Raw genomic sequence first — 21,681 nt, forward strand, 5'->3', positions numbered from 1 at the left:
GGGAGAGCACACACACATGCACAAGCAGGGGAGGGGAACAGAGAAAGGGAGAGAATCCCAAGCAGGCAATGTCAAGCCCAATCCAGGGCTTGATCTCACAAACGGTGAAATCATGACTGAGCTGAAATCAAGAGTCAGATGCTTAACCAACTGAGACAGCCAAGCACCCCAAGTTACCATACTTTAGATAGAAACCATGTCCAGGGGCGCCTGTGGCTTAGTCAGTTAAGCGTCCAACTCTTGATTTCGGCTCAGATCATGATCTCAGTTCAAGCCCAGTTCCGTGCTAACAGTGCAGAGCCTGCCTGGGATTCTCTCTCTCTTTCCCTCTCTCTCTCTGACCCTCCCATGCTCTCTCACTCTCTCTCTCTCTCCCAAAAATAAAATTCTTTTTAAAAATTAAAAAAAAAAATATGGTAACTCATATACGTAACATGATTTAACACACAAAATTCTCAGCAATGCTGAGAATGTGAAAAAAACACATTTTAAGAACTTTATTTCAGAAATATTAGTTCAACGTGGAACAGAAAATATCAGACACCCAATCAATATTCAGTACGACCTTTTGACTTTCGTAATAAACAGAAATGGGAGAGATCTTCAACTCACTAAGGGTTAAGTTTGGGAAATATGTGATGGGAAATACTGTTGTGATACAGAGATTTTTAAAGGCATCTTCAAAACTATCTCAAACTGGAAGAGCTACCTCCATTCAAGTTCCCTGTGACTTTAATTGTAAAGCCGAAGAGACTTTTGTTTGTGAAGAGAAGAAAATCTTCAAAGGTAATTAATAAAAAACATCCTAAAGGCCCTCAAATCTCAAATCCACAATGTTGAAGCCACTTCTACAATTAATTACATACCTTACACCATCGAACAATGATGCCTCCAGGTTTCTCTATTAGTTCTTCTATCTGTACCGGTGGGCGAGATGCTACCGTTCCATGCTTGAAAATGTGGTCTTTCACTATGTTCAGAATTGAGTCATCCAACTGAGCAGATAAACAAGGCACATCAACCAGTAAAGGCACTTCTGGTAAGCTGAGGAAACAAAGCTTATGTGTTTATGAGGCTTTTAACTGGAAGTTAAAAATATGACGCAGAGTTTCAATCAGTCACATACTATAATGATGCTGAAGCCCCCAGGAAATAATGCCAATGGCAACAGAGGCTTTGCAAGATGTTACATAAAGATTCTCTTCCCAGATAAATATAACCAACAAAATAGAAAATTGGTTAGGATCACCACTGTCAAGTTTATACTGAAAGATCCAATGTACTCAGTTTCAATATGTGCAGAATATCTAAAATTTAACAATTCTCTTACACATTAGAATTGAAGAAAATCTATAATAAAACTATACCAAAAATTACAATCACAACTATTTCATACTACTAATACTGGTATTGGGCAGTGGACCTTGAAATCTATATTCTCTATCACACTTACTCAGAATCTTTAATAGGGAGGGGAAAAAAAAGCAGACAGTTTAAATGCTTAAAACCAAATCCTGAAGGCACTAACTACTTTACCTGTCCAACTGAATATGTGAGGCCTTTTTGGTAAAGTTCCACAGTTTTTCATTCTGTTCTCCTACACCACCCAGAATGGCGATCTCCCCTACAATCAGGAATAAGAGAACAAGTACAGTGAAAAACGGTCCCGTTACAAAGTAATCACTACGACCCGGGTCAAGGTGGGTCTCCGGTTTTCCTACAAACAATTCTTAAGTGATTCCAGAGTCAAATTCCCAAAAAGCAAAAGTAGAAACTATTTTAGAAGTGACTCTAAGGTGAAGCTCGTGAGGAAAAGGGGTACATGATGGTTAACATTTTGCCAGGAATGAAAAAATGTGCTCTAAACAAAGAAATACCGTTTATCAACGAAAAATTTTTATAAAATTTTTTTTAAACGTTTATTAATTTTTGAGAGATAGAGAGAGACAGAGTATGAGTGGGGGAGGGGCAGAGAGAGAGGGAGACAGAATCTGAAGCAGGCTCCAGGCTCTGAGCTGTCAGTACAGAGCCTGATGCGGGGCTCGAACTCACTGACCTCAAGATCATGACCTGAGCCGAAGTCGGATGCTCAACCTACTGGGCCACCTAGGCGCCCCTAGTTTGTCAACCAATTTTTTGCAATGGAGAAGGTACAGGTACTTTCTGCCATCTCTCCTACAGAATCTTGACTTACAGAACTCCAACAGGAGCCAGTACAGGTATTACCCTGACAGAAGAATAGGGCACGGGGTCTTATAAAGTCAAATGATACAGCTATCTTCCTGAAAGAATATCACACATTAGAAATTATTCCACAGAGGGGCATCTGGGTGGCTCAGTTGGTTAAGCATCTGACTTTGGCTCAGATCATGATCTCAAGGTCAGTGAGTTTGAGTCCCGCATCAGGCTCTGTACTCTCAAGCGCAGAACCTGCTTCAGATCCTCTGTCTCCCTCTCTCTCTGCCACTCCTTCTTTCATACACACACTCTCTCTCTCAAAAATAAACATTAAAAAAAAAAAATTATTCCACAGAAAAATAAAAAGGAGGAGCTATATAAAGACAACTTCTGTGTCCTTCCAGGACCCCGAAGAAATAGCACCGGAACTCTTTCCATCTGAATGTGCCCTGGAGTGACTCAAGTTTTGGGGGACCATATAACATGACATTCTCCCTCACCAACAGGAAAACAGAGACATATTGAACAATGCCTGAAAGTCCTCAAAATTCCATCAAAAAGTCTTTATCCCTTGAGAGGAAGAGATTGAAATTCAAAATATTTCTGAAATATAAAAAAATTTAAGCATCAGATGCTGTAACAAACAAGTTTGTGCCTCAAAGGACTTCTTTTCTAAAATAAAAACATTTCTCAGTCCTCAGAGTGATGGATGACCTGTGAACTACTTCTGGGTTTGTTTCCAAATGCAAAGCCTCCAGGGAAAGACGTTCTGTGGTCCCACTGAGAAGCATTTTCTCAAAGGCACTGCTAGGGTCAGTGTCAAATAAGCAGTTCTCACTGAAGAGAAGACAAAATGTAATTAGCATCTACAGATAATACCAATACCACATTCTAAATGTTACCACAAAGGGATGAATTTCCAGTTGGAATGACAGACTTGTTAGCCACTCACCCTTTTTATCTCATGCCATTCACAGCACTCAATGCAGAATGGGTGGTATTCAGTCTCCTCTGGCTTCTTTTTCCTCAACTGTCCTTTAAATGCTGGCATCCCCCACCGTTCTACCCTCTGCCACCCTCTCTTCTCAATATTGTACACTTAACTCTTGATGATTTACTCTCATGGATTCAGACTCGATGTATACAGCATCAATTGTCATACTGCCATACTGATCTCTCTCCTAAGCCACATGCCACATTCCCAACTACCTTCTGGGCATCTTGCCCCATACTGAATGCCCAACTACCCAGTGAAGCCCACCCTTCTCCTTTGTTTATGTCCATAAACAGCACAATTCACCTGGTAATCCAAAATCAGGCTGGTTTTGGTCATCCTAAGGCCTTCCCTTTATCCTCCAATATCCAGACAATCACCAGTAATCAACACTCACTGACAAATAAAATCATCAATTCTCTTTCTGAAAAATCTTAAAATCAGCTCCACATCATCTCTACCTGTCATTGCCTTCATCATTTCCTGTCTGGATTAGTGCTACAACGTCCTGATTGGCCTCTTTTACCTCAGTCTTATGACCTCCAATACAGTCTCCAAACTGTAGGCAGTACCATTTTGTTGTTTTTGTTTTTTTTTTTTAATTCAAATCTGATTGTGTAACTCTGCTGCCTAAAATACTTCAATAGATCCCTGATACACCATTCACTTCACTCGTGATGTTACTTCTGCTTCAAATTGTGCTGTTACCTCCTTTTTTCCTTTGTCTGCTTAATGAATTCCTTCAAGCCTCTGTGCAACTCCTCCTACAGAAAGCTACCCTACACTCTCCCGGAGTTAAGGGCTTTCCCTTCTGTGCTCCTGTGGGTCTTAGATTGCTCTCAGCATGTATGCCTCTCTCACTGTACTGTGAACCCCACGGGGCAGAACTGTGATCTTTTTAATTAATACACTCAACAAAGAAGTATGTGAAGGGAGGAAGGTGGGTGTGAAGACGGGAAGGTAGCAAGGCAAGATCTGGGCATGCTTTAACCACAATAACGGGCTACAGATAGGTATGGAACTATTACGATTTCAGGAGTAAACACCGATCGTAATTTGTAACCTTCTAAAACTAACAATGGAATTAAATTATTTGGACACTGAAAAACATTTAAATAGACTCAAAAGGACCTTAAAATCACTGTGTTAACAGTGAGTAAAACCCTATCATAGAACCATTTGAGAAAAACCCTTTACTCCTTGTTTTGTAAATAATTATAATTAACACTTTAACTGCACTCACCCTGGGATACCTCACAGTATCTGCTGTCCTATATTACAAACCATCCTAAGGCAGGAACATTCCGAGCAACCCACAGATGGCAAGAAGCCCGTTGGCACCCTGAGAAATCGACAAAGTGCCAATCTGAATGTGCCACACTTAACAGGCTCCCTGGACTCCCACCTTCTTGGACTAAGTCCTCTGCGGTATGAACTCCGTGCTCTATGAGTTTCTGGCAATCATCTAGAGGTTTAATGGTCTCCTGTTCAATGGCGTCCACCTCTTGCAGAAGGGTCACCAATCGCTCATCCAGGAGCTTCCCAAGGGTTCCCTTTAAGTCATTAAAATGCTGTTTGAGGACATCTCTGGTCTGGGATGCACTCTCTTTGATCTGAAAAGGAAGAACATGAAAACTTAGAATCTCTGAATAGGCTAATACACGGGCGGGCATCACTCAAAATCTCAAGGCACTACACAACAACCATCTTCCATTTCTTGATAAATCAAATGTGATTTGCACAAACTTGCAGAAATGCATAAAACTGGCCTTCAGGTAAAACTGAATGGGCTCAAATCCTGGTTCCATCGTTCACAAACCCCGTCGATTTTGGTCACGTTAATTAAGCACTCTACACCTCAATTTCCTTAACTGTCAAATCAATGTAATGCTTACCTCATGGAGTCGCTGTAAGGATTAAATAAAAATAATCTATGTATTACACTTGGTAAAATAACTGGCACACTGATGTTCCCAAAAAATGTTAGAAAGTATTATTATTTACACAAAGTAGTTCTTGGCAACAGTATGTTTCAGTACAAAAAAATTTTAAATTAGGAGGGGATTAAGGTTCATTTTACTGAATAGTAGTAAATAAAAGGTAGATTAGAAGGCCATTAATATATATTTTTTTAATTACCTAATGGATAAAATGCCCTCATTGTGGTAAAACTAAGAATTTATTTAGAATTCAAAGAGGCTCACAGAAGGCAGAGAATGTTCATGAAAACAGACCTCTGGGACAACACTTTCATCCTTTCTGAGTCCCGTTCCTCTTCGCAAATCTCAACAAGAGGTTTATAGACGCTCTTCCCAGTAAAATGAAGAATACGTACCCTAAAGAAATTAATTCAATTTCAAAGCTACAAATTCCCTCAAATTTCAACCATGGCTTGCCTGAAACAGTAATTCTGAAACTTGGTTTGCAGAAGAATCATGTAGGCTGCCTGTTATAATTTAGACTGTAGGGCTCCATCCCAGACCTAATGATTCAGAACCTTCGAGAAGGGTGAAGGGGTATATGGATACAGTTCTCATGTTTCACAAGCACACCTGTGATTCTGCAGCCCAGACTCTGAGAAACACTGCCCTCAGGTCCACAGAGCCCAGAGTAAGAGCTGCTGTTCTGGGAGGTAGGGCAGGGAAATCTTTACAGCTCAGACATATTTTGAAAACAAACCAGTTGTCTATACAGATACAAGATTTTTTTTTTTTTTTAAGAATATGGATAACACACAATTCACTCCCACTTAACAGGAAAATTCTAACAAAAGCCAAAAAGTTGAATTAAAGCAAACACATACTTACTTTGCAGATATTAGTTTCATAATGACATTATTACATTTATACTCTCACCCTTTTGCTAACTTTATCTTTGCAAGAGCATTTGAAGTCCAAGAAAATCCACAAAGCATACGACTTTAACAGTTAACAGAAATTTAAAAAGTTTCCATTTATTCTCTAATACTAAATTTAAAAAGCAGAATACAAAATTGTTTTCCAGAAATATTCACAACCATGTAAAAACAAAAGATGCCTATGTTCAAAGAGTACAAAGAAATACAGGGAGGAAAATACAGGGACAGTCTGACGATTAGATGAAGTGGAAGGATCATGGAAATAATTTTTTCTCCTTCCAACATTAATTTAACTTACAATAGTATGTGTGAAGTGAACGAATTCCTTTTTTTTTTTAATTTTTTTTTTAATGTTTATTCATTTTTGGAGACAGAGAGAGACAGAGCATGAGCAGGGGAGGGGCAGAGAGAGAGGGAGACACAGAATCTGAAACAGGCTCCAGGCTCTGAGCTGTCAGCACAGAGCCTGATGCCAGACTCAAGCTCACAGACTGCGAGATCATGACCTGTGCCAAAGTCAGAAGTTTAACCAACTGAGCCACCCAGGCACCCCAAAGAATCCCTTAAATCATAAAGAAAAAGAGAGATTCTGGGCGTCTGGGTGGCTCAGTCGGTTGAGCGGCCGACTTCAGCTCAGGTCATGATCTCGCAGTCCGTGAGTTCAAGCCCCGCGTCGGGCTCTGTGCTGACAGCTAGGAGCCTGGAGCCTACTTCAGATTCTGTGTCTTCCTCTCTCTGGCCCTCCCCCGTTCATGCTATGTCTCTCTCTGTCTCAAAAATAAATAAACATAAAAAAAAATTTTTTTTAAAAAGGAATTCGTTCCTAAAGAAAAAGAGAGATTCTAATTTAAGTTTGTTGATCACTGTCTGTGCAGTTACTAAGGAACTTCTATGAAATTAGCCCAAGCCAAGGTTGAAGAAAATAAAAAAAAAAAAAAAGGGAGGGAGCCATATTCAAAATGTACTTGATTTGCTTCATGAGTCACCTGTGGGATCTTTAAGACTCAGGCCCTAACATACATAGCACCAGGGAAATAAATGTTGCTGAATAAAAATGAAGTTAATCATGTACATTTTTAAGACCTTTTTTATTTTTATTTATTTTTTTAATTTTTTTTTTCAACGTTTATTTATTTTTGGGACAGAGAGAGACAGAGCATGAACGGGGGAGGGGCAGAGAGAGAGGCAGACACAGAATCGGAAACAGGCTCCAGGCTCTGAGCCATCAGCCCAGAGCCTGACGCGGGGCTCGAACTCACAGACCGCGAGATCGTGACCTGGCTGAAGTCGGACGCTTAACCGACTGCGCCACCCAGGCGCCCCTTAAGACCTTTTTTAAGGAACTAGGGAAAGAATGCCTTATGATTTTGATGTATCACCTGAATGCTGTTAGAAATGCAGACTCTTGGGGCGCCTGGGTGGCTCAGTCAGTTAAGCGTCCGACTTCAGCTCAGGTCATGATCTCACAGTTTGAGTTCAAGCCCTCATCAGACTTGGTGCTAGTGGCTCAGAGCCTGGAGCCTGTTTCAGATTCTGTGTCTCCCTCTCTCTCTGCCCCTCCCCTGTTCATGCTCTGTCTCTCTCTGTCTCAAAAATAAATAAAAACATTAAAGAAAAAAAAAGAAAGAAAGAAATGCAGACTCTTAGGCCCCACCAAGAACCACAGAATCAGAACCTACGTTTTAAACAAGATCCCTAGGTGAATCATGACAGACCTTACAGATTCCAAAATAAATGAAGATAACATGTCAAAACCCTGTAGTACAGTTCACACTCCCAGCACCAAGAGGAAATTCTGCAGTTGAGAAGTATACCAATGAGGTCCTGTCTCACTCTTTAACGGATACTGCACACACAGGAAGTGCATTGGTTAGGTAAAGTCAATTTCCTCTTTAGAAAGAATTCAAAAGCTCCTTCAACTGCTTCAGAGGCCAAATATGTTTTGTTTTTACTTCAGAACCTCAGAGGGGGGAAAAAAAAAGGAAGTATGTGAACATAAAGCAGTGAAAGGGCCAGGGAGGGGAGACTCCACTTCCAAATCTACTTCCTAAGCTTCCATTGTAAGTGTGGTCCCTTTTGTTCACAGAATCCCAATCATTGCCGTTTCAGACCTGATACTACCTTGGCATTATTTTCTTCTCCACAAAATGGTTCCCCCCCCCTTTTTTTTTCGAAAGAGAGAGACAGAGAGAGAGCGAGGGACCAAGTGGGGGAGAGGGGCAGAGAAGGGGAGAGAGAATTCCGAGCAGGTTCCATGCTCAGCGCAGAGCCCAATGGGGGGGGGGCGGGGGCTCAACCCCACAACCCTGGGATCAGGACCTGCACAAAATCAAGAGTCAGATGTTCAATGGACTGAGCCACGCAGCACCCTTGAAACAGTTCATAATTTAAGCCACAGTCACCTTTTATCCAATCATGTAACTAATCAAGTTCATTTGCTTGGCTTTATGAAACTAAACAACACAGACTTGACTGCTGAGTGGTTTCTTCTTATTTGACGTGTTACCATGGTCCAACGCGTTCACCGTTAGCTCATTAACTTCACAATGACTCTAACAGGTGGGTCTCCATGGTTTACACTGAAGAGGGTGAATCTTGAAGAAATCAAATAACTTTCCCAAGGCTTCATGGTACCAGAAACAGTCTGACTCCAAGGACCATGGTCTTTCCACTTTTCCCATTTTCAGGAGTTCCCAGGTAAACCTATAAATTATGTACTGACTGAAAACACTTCCTGCTATAACATGTATTTATCCTTTTTTTTCTTTTTAATGTTTATTTATTTCTGAGAGAGACAGAGACAGAGTGCAAGCGGGGGAGGGGCAGAGAGAGAGAGAGAGAGAGAGAGAGAGGGAGAGAGAGAGACACATACAGAATCTGAAAACACTGCAGGCTCCAAGCTGTCAGCACAGAGCCCGACACAGGGCTCAAGCTCACCAACTGCAAGATCATGACCTGAGCCAAAGTCGGATGCTTAACCAACTGAGCCACCCAGGCTCCCCTGTATTTCTTATCCTTGCATAAAGAATCGTGTGGTTGGGGGCTCTGGGTGGCTCAGTTGGTTGAGCATCAGACTCTTTTTTTTTTTTTTAATGTGTATTTATTTTTTAGAGAGACAGATACGGAGTATGAGCGGGGGAGGGGCAGAGAGAGAGGGAGACACAGAATCTGAAACAGGCTCCAGGCTCTGAGCCACCAGCACCAAGCCCAATGAGGGCTTGACCTCACAAACTGTGAAATCATGACCTGAGCTGAAGTCAGACCCTTAACCGACTGAGCCACCCAGGTGCCCTGAGCATCAGACTCATGATTTCAGCTTGTGTCACAATCCCAGGGTTGTGAGATCCAGCCCCACATGGGGCTCCACACTCAGCATGAAGCCTGCTTGAGATTCCCAACGCCCCTCACTCCATCCAGCTCCTCTCTTCAGCTCTCATGTTCTCTTTCTAAAATTTAAAAAAAAAAAGAAAGAAAAAAAGAATCATGGTAGACCACCAAACAGCCCCCAAATTCTACCTAGCCATTCTAGGGCAAAACAACTGTGATAGTAACAAAGTACATTTAAATAGAATACAAATGATAAGCAACTCAAGGTCTCAAAAAGGAAGTTGTCATATACACTGTTTATGCTGATTAATAATATTCCAAACCAATTTTCCATCAAACCTCTACTGTAACAGACCATTAAAGTTTACTTACAAAGTTTCTACTGCAGTTTAATCTAATCCTTTAATCTAATCCTTAAACTGGGGGGGGGGGGGGGGGGGGATGGCGCCTGGGTGGCTCAGTCAGTTAAGCGTCTGACTTCAGCTCAGGTCATGATCTCATGGTTCTTGAGTTCGAGCCCCACGTCGGGCTCTGTGCTGATGGCTCAGAGCCTGGAGCCTGCTTCAGATTCTGTGTCTCCCTCTCTCTCTATCCCTCCCCGACTAGTGTCCTGTCTCTCTCTGTCTCTCAAAAATAAATAAATGTAAAAAAAAAATTTTTTTTTAATAAAAATTAAAAAAAAATTTTTTTAACTAGGTTTCACACCCAGCACAGAGCCCAACCAGGGCTTGAACTCACAACCCTGAGATCAAGACATGAGCTAAGATCAAGTTGAATGCTTAACTGAGTGTCCCCTAAGCAACTGTGATTGTTTTTTCAAGTTTATTTATTTTTGAGAGAGAGAGAGAGAGAATGCAAGCAGGGGGGGGGCAGAGAGAGAGAGAGGAAGAGACAGAGAATGCCAAGCAGGCTCTGCACTGTCAGCCCAGAGCCTAACTCAGGGCTTGAACTCACAAACCGTGAGATCATGACCTAAGCCAAAACCAAGAGCAGGACACTCAACCAACTGAGCCACCCAGACTCCACCAAGCAACTGTATTTTTAATGTTTTAACATGAGGATGAGTTCACAAAATGCCAAAAAGTCATCAAGTTTACGTATCAATACTAAGGCTTGCAAAAGCCTAGTAAATGCATACTTCATAGCCCTCCAAGATAACAGAGACTGATATATTTTCCTCATGAGTTTAGATACTAAAAAGGTTATAAAACCTATGTAGAATGCGACTTAAAACATCTGTGGTCTTCAGTGGCAATATACAGTTGCTACATCAATATAATGTAAAACAATATGATATAATAAATATAATAGCATATTTCAGAAAATTAAGAAACTGAAATCTCCTCCATCTCCTCTAAAACAATTTTGACTTTATAGAAGAAAATAATTTTTATCCTCCAAGTTTAGTTTCCCAATTAACAAACAAGCAACTACAACTCTTTTGTTATTTTTTTAAAAGGTTTTATTTTTAAGTAATTTCTACACCCAACATGGGGCTTGAACTCACAATCCTCAGACTGAGGAAACATGTTCCACTGACTAGGCCAACCAGGCACCCCAAAATTATTTTAAAATTAGGGACTGGCTTTGAACACTTAGCTGAAGAACATAACGATCAAAAATAAGATATAAAATAGTCCACTGAAATTGGAAAAGCTAACCACAATGTTTCTTCTCAATTCATGTGAAATGTACTGCATCAGCCACTTGTCTTTGCATGGACACCAAGATATCAGTCACTGAAAATAATAATGATGATGGCAATAATAATACAGCAACAACAGCGATCATCTGCTGAACACCTACTGTGTGCCAGGTACTTACAGCCATGGTCTCATTTAAATGCTACCACAACCCTGTGAAGAAAGCATCTGTAGATGAGTATCATAGTGGAGTCAGAGAGATAAACATGTCCACATCACAAAGCGAGTAAAGTGACAGAGAATTTGAATTGCATGACTCACTTACGGACTCGTAAGTGCCACTACATTTCCTCCTTGCCTCTCTTAGAGTTAGGCGCTTTTTTTTTTTTTAATATCTATTTGAGAACATTCAGAAACATTTATTAGTGGTCCCCAGGGAACCAAGAACCACACGTCCTGATACTCTATCTTTGTTCAGTCCCCGAGAATACGGGCTGGGCTGTGACATGCACTTGCAGGCATAAGTGCACAGTGGAACTAAAGCTGTGTCAGTTTCAGGTCTCAGCCTTTAGAAGCTCTGGCAACTGCTGCTTCTGCCCTTTTGAGGGTCTTGAGCCACTCCTTTGTAAAGAGCGGAAAGAGGAGAGAAGCGGGAAGGAAGGGAGGAGAGAGGGAGACTAGCAACCAGGCCCAGCCATGACAGCATTCCAACTGAGTCCCACTGCCACTAAGGCTCCTAACAGGTAAGTGAACGTTCTTTCTTGAACTTTCCAGTCTTAGCTACCATCTGACTACAATTACACGAGTGTCGCCAGCAAAACTGGAAGAAGTGCCCACCCCAGTCCCAGTCAATCCCCAGAACAGTAAGCAAATAAGATTGTTTTTTAAGCCGTTACACTTAGGCATAGTTTATTAGGTAACAACAAATAACCAAACTGTATGATAACACAAATTTAATTCTTGATTATCTGCATTAATGAATCAAGACCATGAATAATCTAAAAAGAATGTCTGCAAAATTACACCCACATCATTCATAAAGGCACTTATTCAGCATTTATTGAAGTCTAATATGTGCCAGGAGCTGGGGTTATAAAGATGAATAAAGCATGGGCCTGACCTCAAAAAAACTGTCATTCTGGTAAAAGAGATAGTTGCATGCACACGTAACTATAATAAAATGTATTAAGTTCTTACGTAAGTGGGATGGCCACAAACTGCCATCTACACTCAAAAACAGCATTCTGCTGGGAAACACAGTAGGAGACATTTGAAGAAGCAGGGAATGTCTCCTTGAATAACAATAATATTCAGTGGTATTATTATTATGGCTAATATTTATGAAGTGCTTTATATGTCCCAGGCATTGTGCTAAGCATTTTAAATACATTGCTCATTTGAATTCCCACATTGGCCAAGCAAAGTAGGTACTATCTTTATCCTCACCATACAGATAAGAAAAGTGAGGATCAGAAAAGATAAGCTTCTCGGGGCGCCTGGGTGGCTCAGTCTAAGTGTCCAACTCTGGCTCAGGTCATGACCTTGTGGCTCATGGGTTCAAGCCCTGCGTCAGGCTCTGTGCTGACAGCTCAGAGCCCAGAGCCTGCTTCGGATTCTGTCTCTCTTGGAAAGAAAAAAAAAAAAAAAAGAATAAATATTAAATATATATATATTAAAAAAAAAAGTTTCTCAAGGTCTCATGGCTAATAGGAGCAAATGCTAGCAAAGTAAAATAACTGCAAATATTGATAACCCTCAATAAAAGCCTGTCCTACATTTGGTTGACTTTTTAGATCATAAATTAGCCAGATTAACCAGATTTATAGCAATAAGTAGTTTTTCTCTATCAAAATTATACATACACTGCATTTACACCGAAAACAACATCTACACAGAGAAAACCTGGGCACCTCTGTGACATTCACACACTCTGTAATTAACATCACTGATTTTAACATTGTTGATTCAGAAGGCATGCTTTATTTTATTTTTTTAATTTTATTTTAGAGAGTGAGAGAGCAAGCAGGGTAGCAGGAGAGAAAGGATCTTAAGTAGGCTCCATGCTTAGTGCAGGGCCTGACCTGGGGCTTGATCCCATGAACCATAAGATTATGACCTAGGCTGAAATCAAGAGCCAGATGCTTAAACAACTAAGCCACCCAGGTGCCTTCAGAGTGCCATGTTTAAAAACAACTTGTTGGGGCATCTCGGTGGCTCAGTTGGTTAAGCATCCAACTTTGGCTCAGGTCATGATCTCACAGTTCTTGAGTTCCAGACCAGTATTGGGCTCTGTGCTGACAGCTCAGAGCCTGGAGCCTGCTTCGGATTCTGTTTCCCTCTCTCTCTCTACCCCTCCCCCACTCACACTCTGTCTCTTTCTGCCTCTCAAAAATAAAGAAACGTAATAAAAAAAAATTTTTTTTAAATGTGTGAAAAGAATTGAGAAAATATGTTTGAAAGCCAATGTAAACACGTGGTCTTTTGCACACAAATATGTGTGCAGCTTTTTTCTTCCCCCTTGGCTGTTGGTTAGTTTTGCTTCTAGAGCGTCACTTCCAGTATTCTGGCATACCTACGTCAATACAGCTTTAGCCTACCAACAAATGCTCCCTAAGTGGCTAAATGTTCCATATAAAACTAACCAAAAGGAAAAAAAAAATGAATATGAAGTTGTATATACAGTAGTCTCTCAGTTTTGCAAAATAATATGCCTAGAAGGATACACCAAAATGTTAACAGTGGTTGCCTGTAAGTAGTAGAATTATAGGTTATTTTAAAATTAGTTCATCTGTTCTTGGTTTTCCCCAGCTCTAGATTTAACCTTTTCTTAGGACACTATGATCACTACTACTGTAGTAACATCATTTTCAGTCAGAGTTTTGGACTGTTTTGAAAATGGGTAACAGAAGGGGAAGTGGGAGATAAAAGAAGCAATGATAGCTTTCTTTTCTTTGCTAAGCTACTAAAGACTTCCTGCCCTGCTTTTCTGAAATGACTTTTTTCCTCCCCACTGAGTTCTAGATCTGTCCCAGTCTTTAGTATGCTATGCGTTTTCAAACCCTGTGGAAATAATGATCTATAGAGGACATGGTATTATGCATTAAGAATATCAAGACTGCTAGTTGAATCAAAAAATTATCTGAACTGACAGCTCAGAGCCTGGAGCCTGCTTCAGATTCTGTCTCCGTCTCTCTCTGCCCCTCCCTGGCTTGTGCCCTCTCTATCTCTCAAAAATAAATAAGCTTTAATATTTTTTTAAAAAAAATTAACAAACCTATGCTATCTCAATGTTTGTTTTGTTTTGTTTTTTTAAAGTAGGCTCTACAACCAATGCAGGGCTCAAACTCAGAAACCCAAGATCAAGTTCACATGCCCTACCAGCTAAGCCAGCCAGGCTCCCCTCAATGTTTTAACCTTGAGGACAAAGGACAGCAATTTTTAACAACACACCTATGGGTTTAAACTAGGGAAATCAGTAGAGGGCTCGGGGTGCCTGGTTGGCTCAGTTGGTTCAGTGTCTGAGTCTTGATTTCAGTTCAGGTCATGATCCCACAGTCTTGGAATGGAGCCTCGAGAGATGCATATCATACCTGACAATCTTGTGCAAGTACAGATTATGATTCAGTAGGTCTGGGCAGGGCCTGATTGTTATATTCTTCATAAGCTCTCAGGTCACGAACCACATCTGTGGTAGCGAGGATCAAAAGGACACCACTGTGGGGTGCCTGGGTGGCTCAGTTGGTTGAGTCTCTGACTTTGGCTCAGGCTGTTATCTCACATTTTGTGAGTTCGAGCCCTGCATCAGGCTTGCTGCTGTCAGCGTGGAGACTACTTGGGATCCTCCGTTCTCCTCTCTCTGACCTCACCCACTCACGCTCTTTGTCTTTCTCAAAAATAAACATTAAAAAAACAAAGGACACCACTGTCCAGAGCTATGCAGGGTCCTCACCAGAGTATCTTAATTAGGTAACAAGATCTGGCCCTCTAGTCTCAAAGAACAGAGACTTGCTTTCATCAATGCCCCAAGAGACACTGAATCATACCAAAAGGCACATGAAGGGGATGCCTGGCTGGCTCAGTCAGTAGAACAGAGCGCAACTAACTCCTGATCTCAGGGTCTTGTGTTCAACCCCGAGGTCATAGATTACTTAAATAAACAAATCAATCTTAAAAAAAAAAAAAAAAAAAGGTATATGAAGGCCAACATGTTCACTTTCTAGCATGCATTATAACTGTACACAGGCTAGAAAATTGGTATTTCTCACTGTAGGCCCCTCCCGTACCTCAAACTAATCCATCCCCCTTTATCACATACAAAGATGGAGTTTCTGGACCTGCAAAGCTTAAGGACCAGGCCCCAGACAGTGGCAATGTCATCAAGGCAGTGTCACTCTGTGAGGCACATCTGACTGGCCAGATGACATCACTACGTGACATCTTGATCAGCTATCTCTACTTACAACAAGCAGGAAAACCAACCCTGCAGAAATAAACAAGTGAGGAAAAACACAATGGAAGTGAAATCTGAAAATGAATACACAAGGATTTAGGTGTTTCCTATTTGTTTTGTTTTTAGGGGTAACAGTCCCAAGACCCACCAACAAAGGGAAGAGTAAATCCATGAGAGCACTAGTCTGTTTCCCTAGCCACAGTATTTCTAAGACCTAGAAGTATCTCTGAGCCACAGCAGGCACCTAATAAATATTTACTGATGAATGAACAAATGAGTATTTAAGGAGAGTGGGAGTTAATTTCTCTGGTATTTACATCTTAGTACCAAGGATTCCAGGGAACTATAGAGAATTATTCTTAATGATTTCAACATCAGTTAGGCCAGGCTGGCTGTAAACATCATCTGATTTCCTGAAGACAACGAACATACCTCTCTAGTCTTTAACTTATTTAAACGGCAAGAGTTATAGAGTACCCGTGCATTCCTACACAGAACTTCCTTTTCTGTAAAGACAGAGGGTAGGGCCTAAACTAACCACAAGAGGAGAAACTGCTACATGCTGGCAGTTGTTTCTGACAGAATAACAAAATATTTTTACTCTTCTTCCTTCTAGATTTTCATAGACATGATTTCTTAACATGAGACAAACTTCGTAAGGCATTTTTTTTTTTTGTTATGTTTTAATTTATTTTTGAGAGAGAGAGCGAGAGCATGAGCAGGGGAGGGGCAGAGAGAAAGAGGGTCAGAGGATACAACAGGACTCTCCACTGATAATAACAGCAAGGCTGACATGGGGCTCGAACTCACAAACTGTGAGATCATGACCTGAGCTGAAACTGTGAGATCATGACCTGAGCCGCAAGTCAGATGTGCAACCGACTGAGCCACCCAGGCACCCCTTCATGAGAGATTTTTAAAGGGTAAGAAACAAAAGAAAAAATAAAAAGTGCTCAAAAGTGTGTTAAGCAAAGGGTTACTGTACAGCCCAGCAATTCCTAAGTATATACTGAAAGAACTGACCATGTATCCACATAAAAACCTGTACATGAATGTTCACAGCAACAGTATTCATAATAGCCAAAAAGTGAAAGCAACCCAAGTATCTATCAATTGATGAATGTATAACTAAAATGTGGTATATCCACGCAACAAATGTTATTCGGCCATAAAAAGGATTGAAGTATCGATAACGTGCTACCCCAAGGATGAACCTTGAAAACACTGTGCTAAGTCAAAGAAGCCAGTCACAAGGCTGTATGATTCCATCCACACGAAATGTTCTGAAGAGGCAAATCCAAATAGAGAAAGTAGTTTACTGGCTGTCAGGGACAGAGGGAGTGATACCTCACAGGGAGGAGATTTCTTTTTGGGGTGATGAAAATGTTCTGGAATTAGTGGTGATGGTTGCACAACTTTGCAAATATACTAAAGAATGCTGAATTGTACATTTTAAGGCATGAATTTTATGGTATGTAAATTATATATCAATAAAAAAATCATACACCAAAAGGAAACAAAACCAATGAATAAAAAAATATACACAAAGGGGAGGATCTCTCCTCTGTGCTCATCCTTCCCCCATACAAAATCTTTGACTAAAAAGCCAAATATTATGTAGTTATTCTGAAAATGACTGGGACCCTAAAAATACCCTAGCCACTAAACAAAAGCAGCTGCTTATTTTGATAACATTTTTGTAACACAGACTTTCCTTAAAATGCAAGTTGACAGAGGGCTTATTCTACAAACCCAAACATACACAGTCCACTAGAATTAGCTTTGAGGGGAGACGCCTTGTAACTGGGACTGGCACAAAACACATTCCAGTTCACAAGAGAGAAAACTACGCTATTAGTCTAGTCAGAAGGCAGCGTCATCAGGAACCTGTGATGGATGTTCTCTTGGTGTTTTCTGTCTCAAGTCTCACACAATGGGCCTCAAAAACAAAACAAAAACCCATACTGAACTACACCAAATGGCAGGAAAGTATGTCCTGTATTTAAATGACTGGATATAAAGGGGCGCCTGGGTGGCGCAGTCGGTTAAGCGTCCGACTTCAGCCAGGTCACGATCTCGCGGTCCGGGAGTTCGAGCCCCGCGTCGGGCTCTGGGCTGATGGCTCAGAGCCTGGAGCCTGTTTCCGATTCTGTGTCTCCCTCTCTCTCTGCCCCTCCCCCGTTCATGCTCTGTCTCTCTCTGTCCCAAAAATAAATAAACGTTGAAAAAAAAAATTAAAAAAAAAATAAAAATAAAAATAAATGACTGGATATAAGAATTAAAAGAATATAGGCCTGTAAACTGAATTCTAACCCAATCAGAATGGGGGGATCATACTAAATTTGTTAAGTGAATTCAATATTACACAAGAAATTAGTAAGTACTACTCCCAGGTGCTGAACTCATTCTTTTAGCGTCAACAGTACTGTTTTTTAGTTGCAGATGAGTTAAACAAAAGTCCTGCTCATATATAAGATATCTTAACTGGCTTAAACATTAGTCAAATAATAAGAGATACTTTCATCTCTTTCAAAACAATGAACCTCTATTTCAAAATAGCAGAAGGAATAAGGCAGATGTTTTCAAATGGAAATCAAGATGAACGCATTGGAAGGCCATGAAAAGCATTCACCAGACTGGTGAAACCGTATCTAAATTTTGCTCCCAGTTTTACTACTAGGCTACAAATAATGCCTGGCCTACAGGAGCTCTATAAGGCTTGTTTGTTTTTGTTGTTGTTGTTGTTTTTTAAAGTTTATTTGAGAGAGAGAGAGAACAAGAAGGGGAGGGGCAGAGAGAAGGAGAGACAGAACCCCAGACAGAATCCCACCACGGGGCTCGAACCCACAGGAACCCTTGAGATCATAGCCTGAGCCAAGATCAAGAGTTGGATGCTTAACCGACTGAGCCACCCAGGAACCCCTACAAGGTTTTAAAAATATATAAAACCTAGAGTATGCTGAATATCCTTAATGAGGAAAATATCCAAAGGCACTGTTATCATAGCACTTTTTACCAGTTGTACATTTTCGGATTCTGTGCAGCATGGGAGTTACTAGGATAACAATATAGATTAATATCAAGTGTGATGTAGAAAAATCCCATTCACCCAAATGATTCCACTCAGATGGAACCCATTCACTCACACAGCATTTACTAAGCACCTGTGTGACTAGTAGCTTGAGGATTATCTGTCCTAGTAACACATTGGCAGTGGGTTGTAGCTTCTATGTTCCAGGGTGTTCCTTTATCTTTGATAACCATGTCCCCATTGAACAGATAAAACTGTCACTTGAAAGTATATTTAGCTTCGCCTTTCAGCACTCCTTTCTTTAAATCTGTTTTTCCATTTCCCTACACTTCTGTATTCTTTCCTTCAAGTATTCTGATCTCCTTTTGCCCTTCCAACATAGCTCCGCCTTAAATTCTAAACCATATAGAATAGCGTTCTGCTAAAGGCTTTTTTTTTTTTTTAATGCATCCAAGGTTATATGAGACATTAAGTACTACTAATCCCATTCATTTGGTGTTAACTCAATTGCTTCTCAATCACCCTCTGTCTCTGTGTCTTCAATCCTCCCCTTCCAATATCCTCCCCAGGCTCTCTAAAATCAGTCTCCATCCCCATGGCAGGTTTTCCCAAAGAATCCCCACCTCCCCCAGCGCTCCACGGTCCTCACTGCCCTCTCCTCTGTGACGCCCTCGGGTTTTGCTCTGCTCTCTCTCTCTCTCCCAACCTCGGACCCCACCCCTATCCCCATCACCGCCCCCACAGGGTTTAGGGAACGCTCCTCACACTCTCCCGCGATCCCCCAAAGTTGTCTCTTCCCCTTAAGACTCCCCACTACCGCACCCCACCCCCCCCGCCAGCACCCACCTCCCTCGTTCCCAGACCCTGCTGGGCCTCCCGCACCTTCAGAGCCCCCTCCCTTCTCCCTTCAGAGTTTTCGGACACTCGCGCCCCTCCGTCCCTCCTGGCCTCCACCCATTCGCCGGGCACCCCGAGCCCTCCCCGGGGCCCTCGGCGCCCCTACGGGCGCGGCCCTCCGACCTGCCTCTGCGCCTCCCGCAGCCCCTGCAGCCTCTGGCCCAGCTCCCGCCGGTAGCTCTGCGCCGCCTCCACGTTCTCGCGGGCCTCCTGCAGCAGCTGCTCCGGCTCCAGCTCCAGCTCCATCGCCCCCTCGTCCGGCCGCGCGGCCGGCGGCTGCGGGCGCGGTTTCCCCACTGAACCGGGCGCCGGCGAGCGGCCCCGCGCGACCACGCGCAGGCGGAAGCGCCGCCCCGCCCCGCCCCACGGCCGCCTTGATTGACAGCCGCGCCGGCGCCCGGCGCGACCCGCCTCCGGGTCCCAGCGCCGCCCGCCTCCAGTCCCACCGCGCAATGACCGCGTGCACGCGCAGCCCCCGGCTGTGGTGCTTCCTCCAGACACGCGTGGGGTCAGGGAAGGATTAGCAAGGACACTTCGCGGGGTGCTTCCCACATCTTATCTCATTCTGGCCTCCCTGCCAGCCCCCCTTTGTGTCTCCATTTCACGAAGGAAGAGACGGGCTGAGAGGGAAATCAACTTTCTCGAGATTTCAGCCCAGATGGCTCTTAAATCGTCCTTGTCCTACCTCCTAAGCAAAGGAGCGTCCCTGCAGCGGCTTACTATGAACCAGGCACCACGCTCAGAGGGTCAGACGAGAGCCCCACCGTCCAGAAGCTCGCAGACTAATGAGGGAGCCAAGGCGATGAGCAGCGGCCAAGATGGGTGTAAGCAAGCCTTTTCAGTAAGGGGCAAGTAGTAAAAATTGGGAGCTTGGCGGTCCACCGTGTCTCTTGCAACATCGTGAGTAAATGGGCGTGATCGTGTGCACATTAAACCTTATGGATACAGATTTGAACCTCACATAATTTTCACGTGTCACAAAGTATTCTTTGCATCATTTCTCAGCTATTTAAAAATAAAAATCATTCTTCGCCAAGGGGCCCTACAAAAATAGGCGGTGGGTCAGATTTGGCCGTGGGCCGTAGTTTCCTGACCCCTGGCCATGGATGTTAGAGCTGAAAGTTGCCTCGGCCAGGAAAGAGAACAGACAGAACGGGTTTTGCTGAAGGTTACACAACGAGACTGTAATAAAGGCTAGATCGCAATTTTTCTGACCAGAATAAAGCTCTTTCTACCACCGTGTTTTGTGCTAGGTTAATGACACTTGGAACTAGAGAAATTTAGAAAAGGGGAGCCCTCCTGGAGAAAATGGGAAATTAGCTTTATCTTGAAGGTGAGGAAGTTGGGCACTTAGTAAATACTCAACAAGTATCTGTGGAATGAATCAAGGTATGAACTAAGCAAAAGGGGTGTGGAAAGGCATCCTAGGTAGGACAAAATTAAGTAAGGAAAGGTATATAGGTCTTGGAGACAGGAATGTAAGCGAATTGTTTAAGAAAAAAGAACAGACCACTTTGGAGAGGTAGGGCTGAAAATATATTGCGAGATGAGGTTGAGAGAAGAATAAAGGCCATGGAATTCCTGTTAAAAAGTTTAGACTGTAGGGGCTGTTGGGTGGTCGGTTAAGCGTCTTGATCTCAACGTTGGTGAGTTCCAGACCCACATCCCCTCTCAGCTGTCAGTGAGGAGCCTGCTTTCCATCCTCTGTCCCCTTCTCTCTCCCCCTGCTCACTCTCTCTCTCTCTCTCTCTCTCTCTCTCTCAAAAATAAATAAACAATTAAAAAATATTTTGACTTTAATGAGTAGACATTAAAGATTTTTGCATTTACATTTGCAAAAAAAAAAAATGTTTTAGGATGGTAAATGACAGACCTGGCATTTGGGTGTGTCTTAAGATAAAGAAGGGGGTGCCAATTGTAAATTCTCAGTAAATATTTGTTCAGTGAAATGAAAATACAAAAGATAGATGGATGGAGTGGTAAATAAGAAAAGACCATAGGCACTAGTCCAGCTATGATGTGATAGAAGCTTGAATTAGGATGTTGGCCTTTATAGAGGTTTGAAAGTAAAGCAGAGGAAAAGATAGTCAAATGGTTCGAGGGAATAGGAGGGTGTAGGCACAGACTGGGTCAGTAAAAAACAGGATTTACTAAGTGTTCTTGAACACAGTGTGTTCTGTGTGCTCTCTAAAGCTAATTGAACAGAATTGGATCCTACCCCAGAAGGCTTACTGTGTGAAATTTAAAAAAAAAAAAAAAAAGAAAAAAGAAAGAAAGAAAGAAAATGTCTAAAGGCCAAGACTC

At 42.1% G+C, this 21,681-nt stretch overlaps 1 protein-coding gene across 1 annotated transcript in view; it reads right to left on the minus strand.

The window, feature by feature from the left end:
* Nucleotides 1-19,738, minus strand: part of CRLF3 (cytokine receptor like factor 3) — a 44,013-nt gene extending 24,275 nt beyond the window's left edge. Inside the window, exons 1-4 of the mRNA XM_043583654.1 lie at nt 19,501-19,738; nt 4,578-4,785; nt 1,537-1,624; nt 867-1,044 (exon numbers count right to left, since the gene is read on the minus strand). Coding sequence (XP_043439589.1) covers nt 867-1,044; nt 1,537-1,624; nt 4,578-4,785; nt 19,501-19,623 — 597 coding nt within the window. The 5' untranslated portion in view covers nt 19,624-19,738. The remainder of the gene's footprint in view (nt 1-866; nt 1,045-1,536; nt 1,625-4,577; nt 4,786-19,500) is intronic.
* Between the last annotated feature and the right edge of the window lie 1,943 nt (nt 19,739-21,681).

This window comes from Prionailurus bengalensis, chromosome E1, assembly GCF_016509475.1.
Source record: "Prionailurus bengalensis isolate Pbe53 chromosome E1, Fcat_Pben_1.1_paternal_pri, whole genome shotgun sequence".
In the NCBI taxonomy this organism is placed as follows: domain Eukaryota; kingdom Metazoa; phylum Chordata; class Mammalia; order Carnivora; family Felidae; genus Prionailurus; species Prionailurus bengalensis.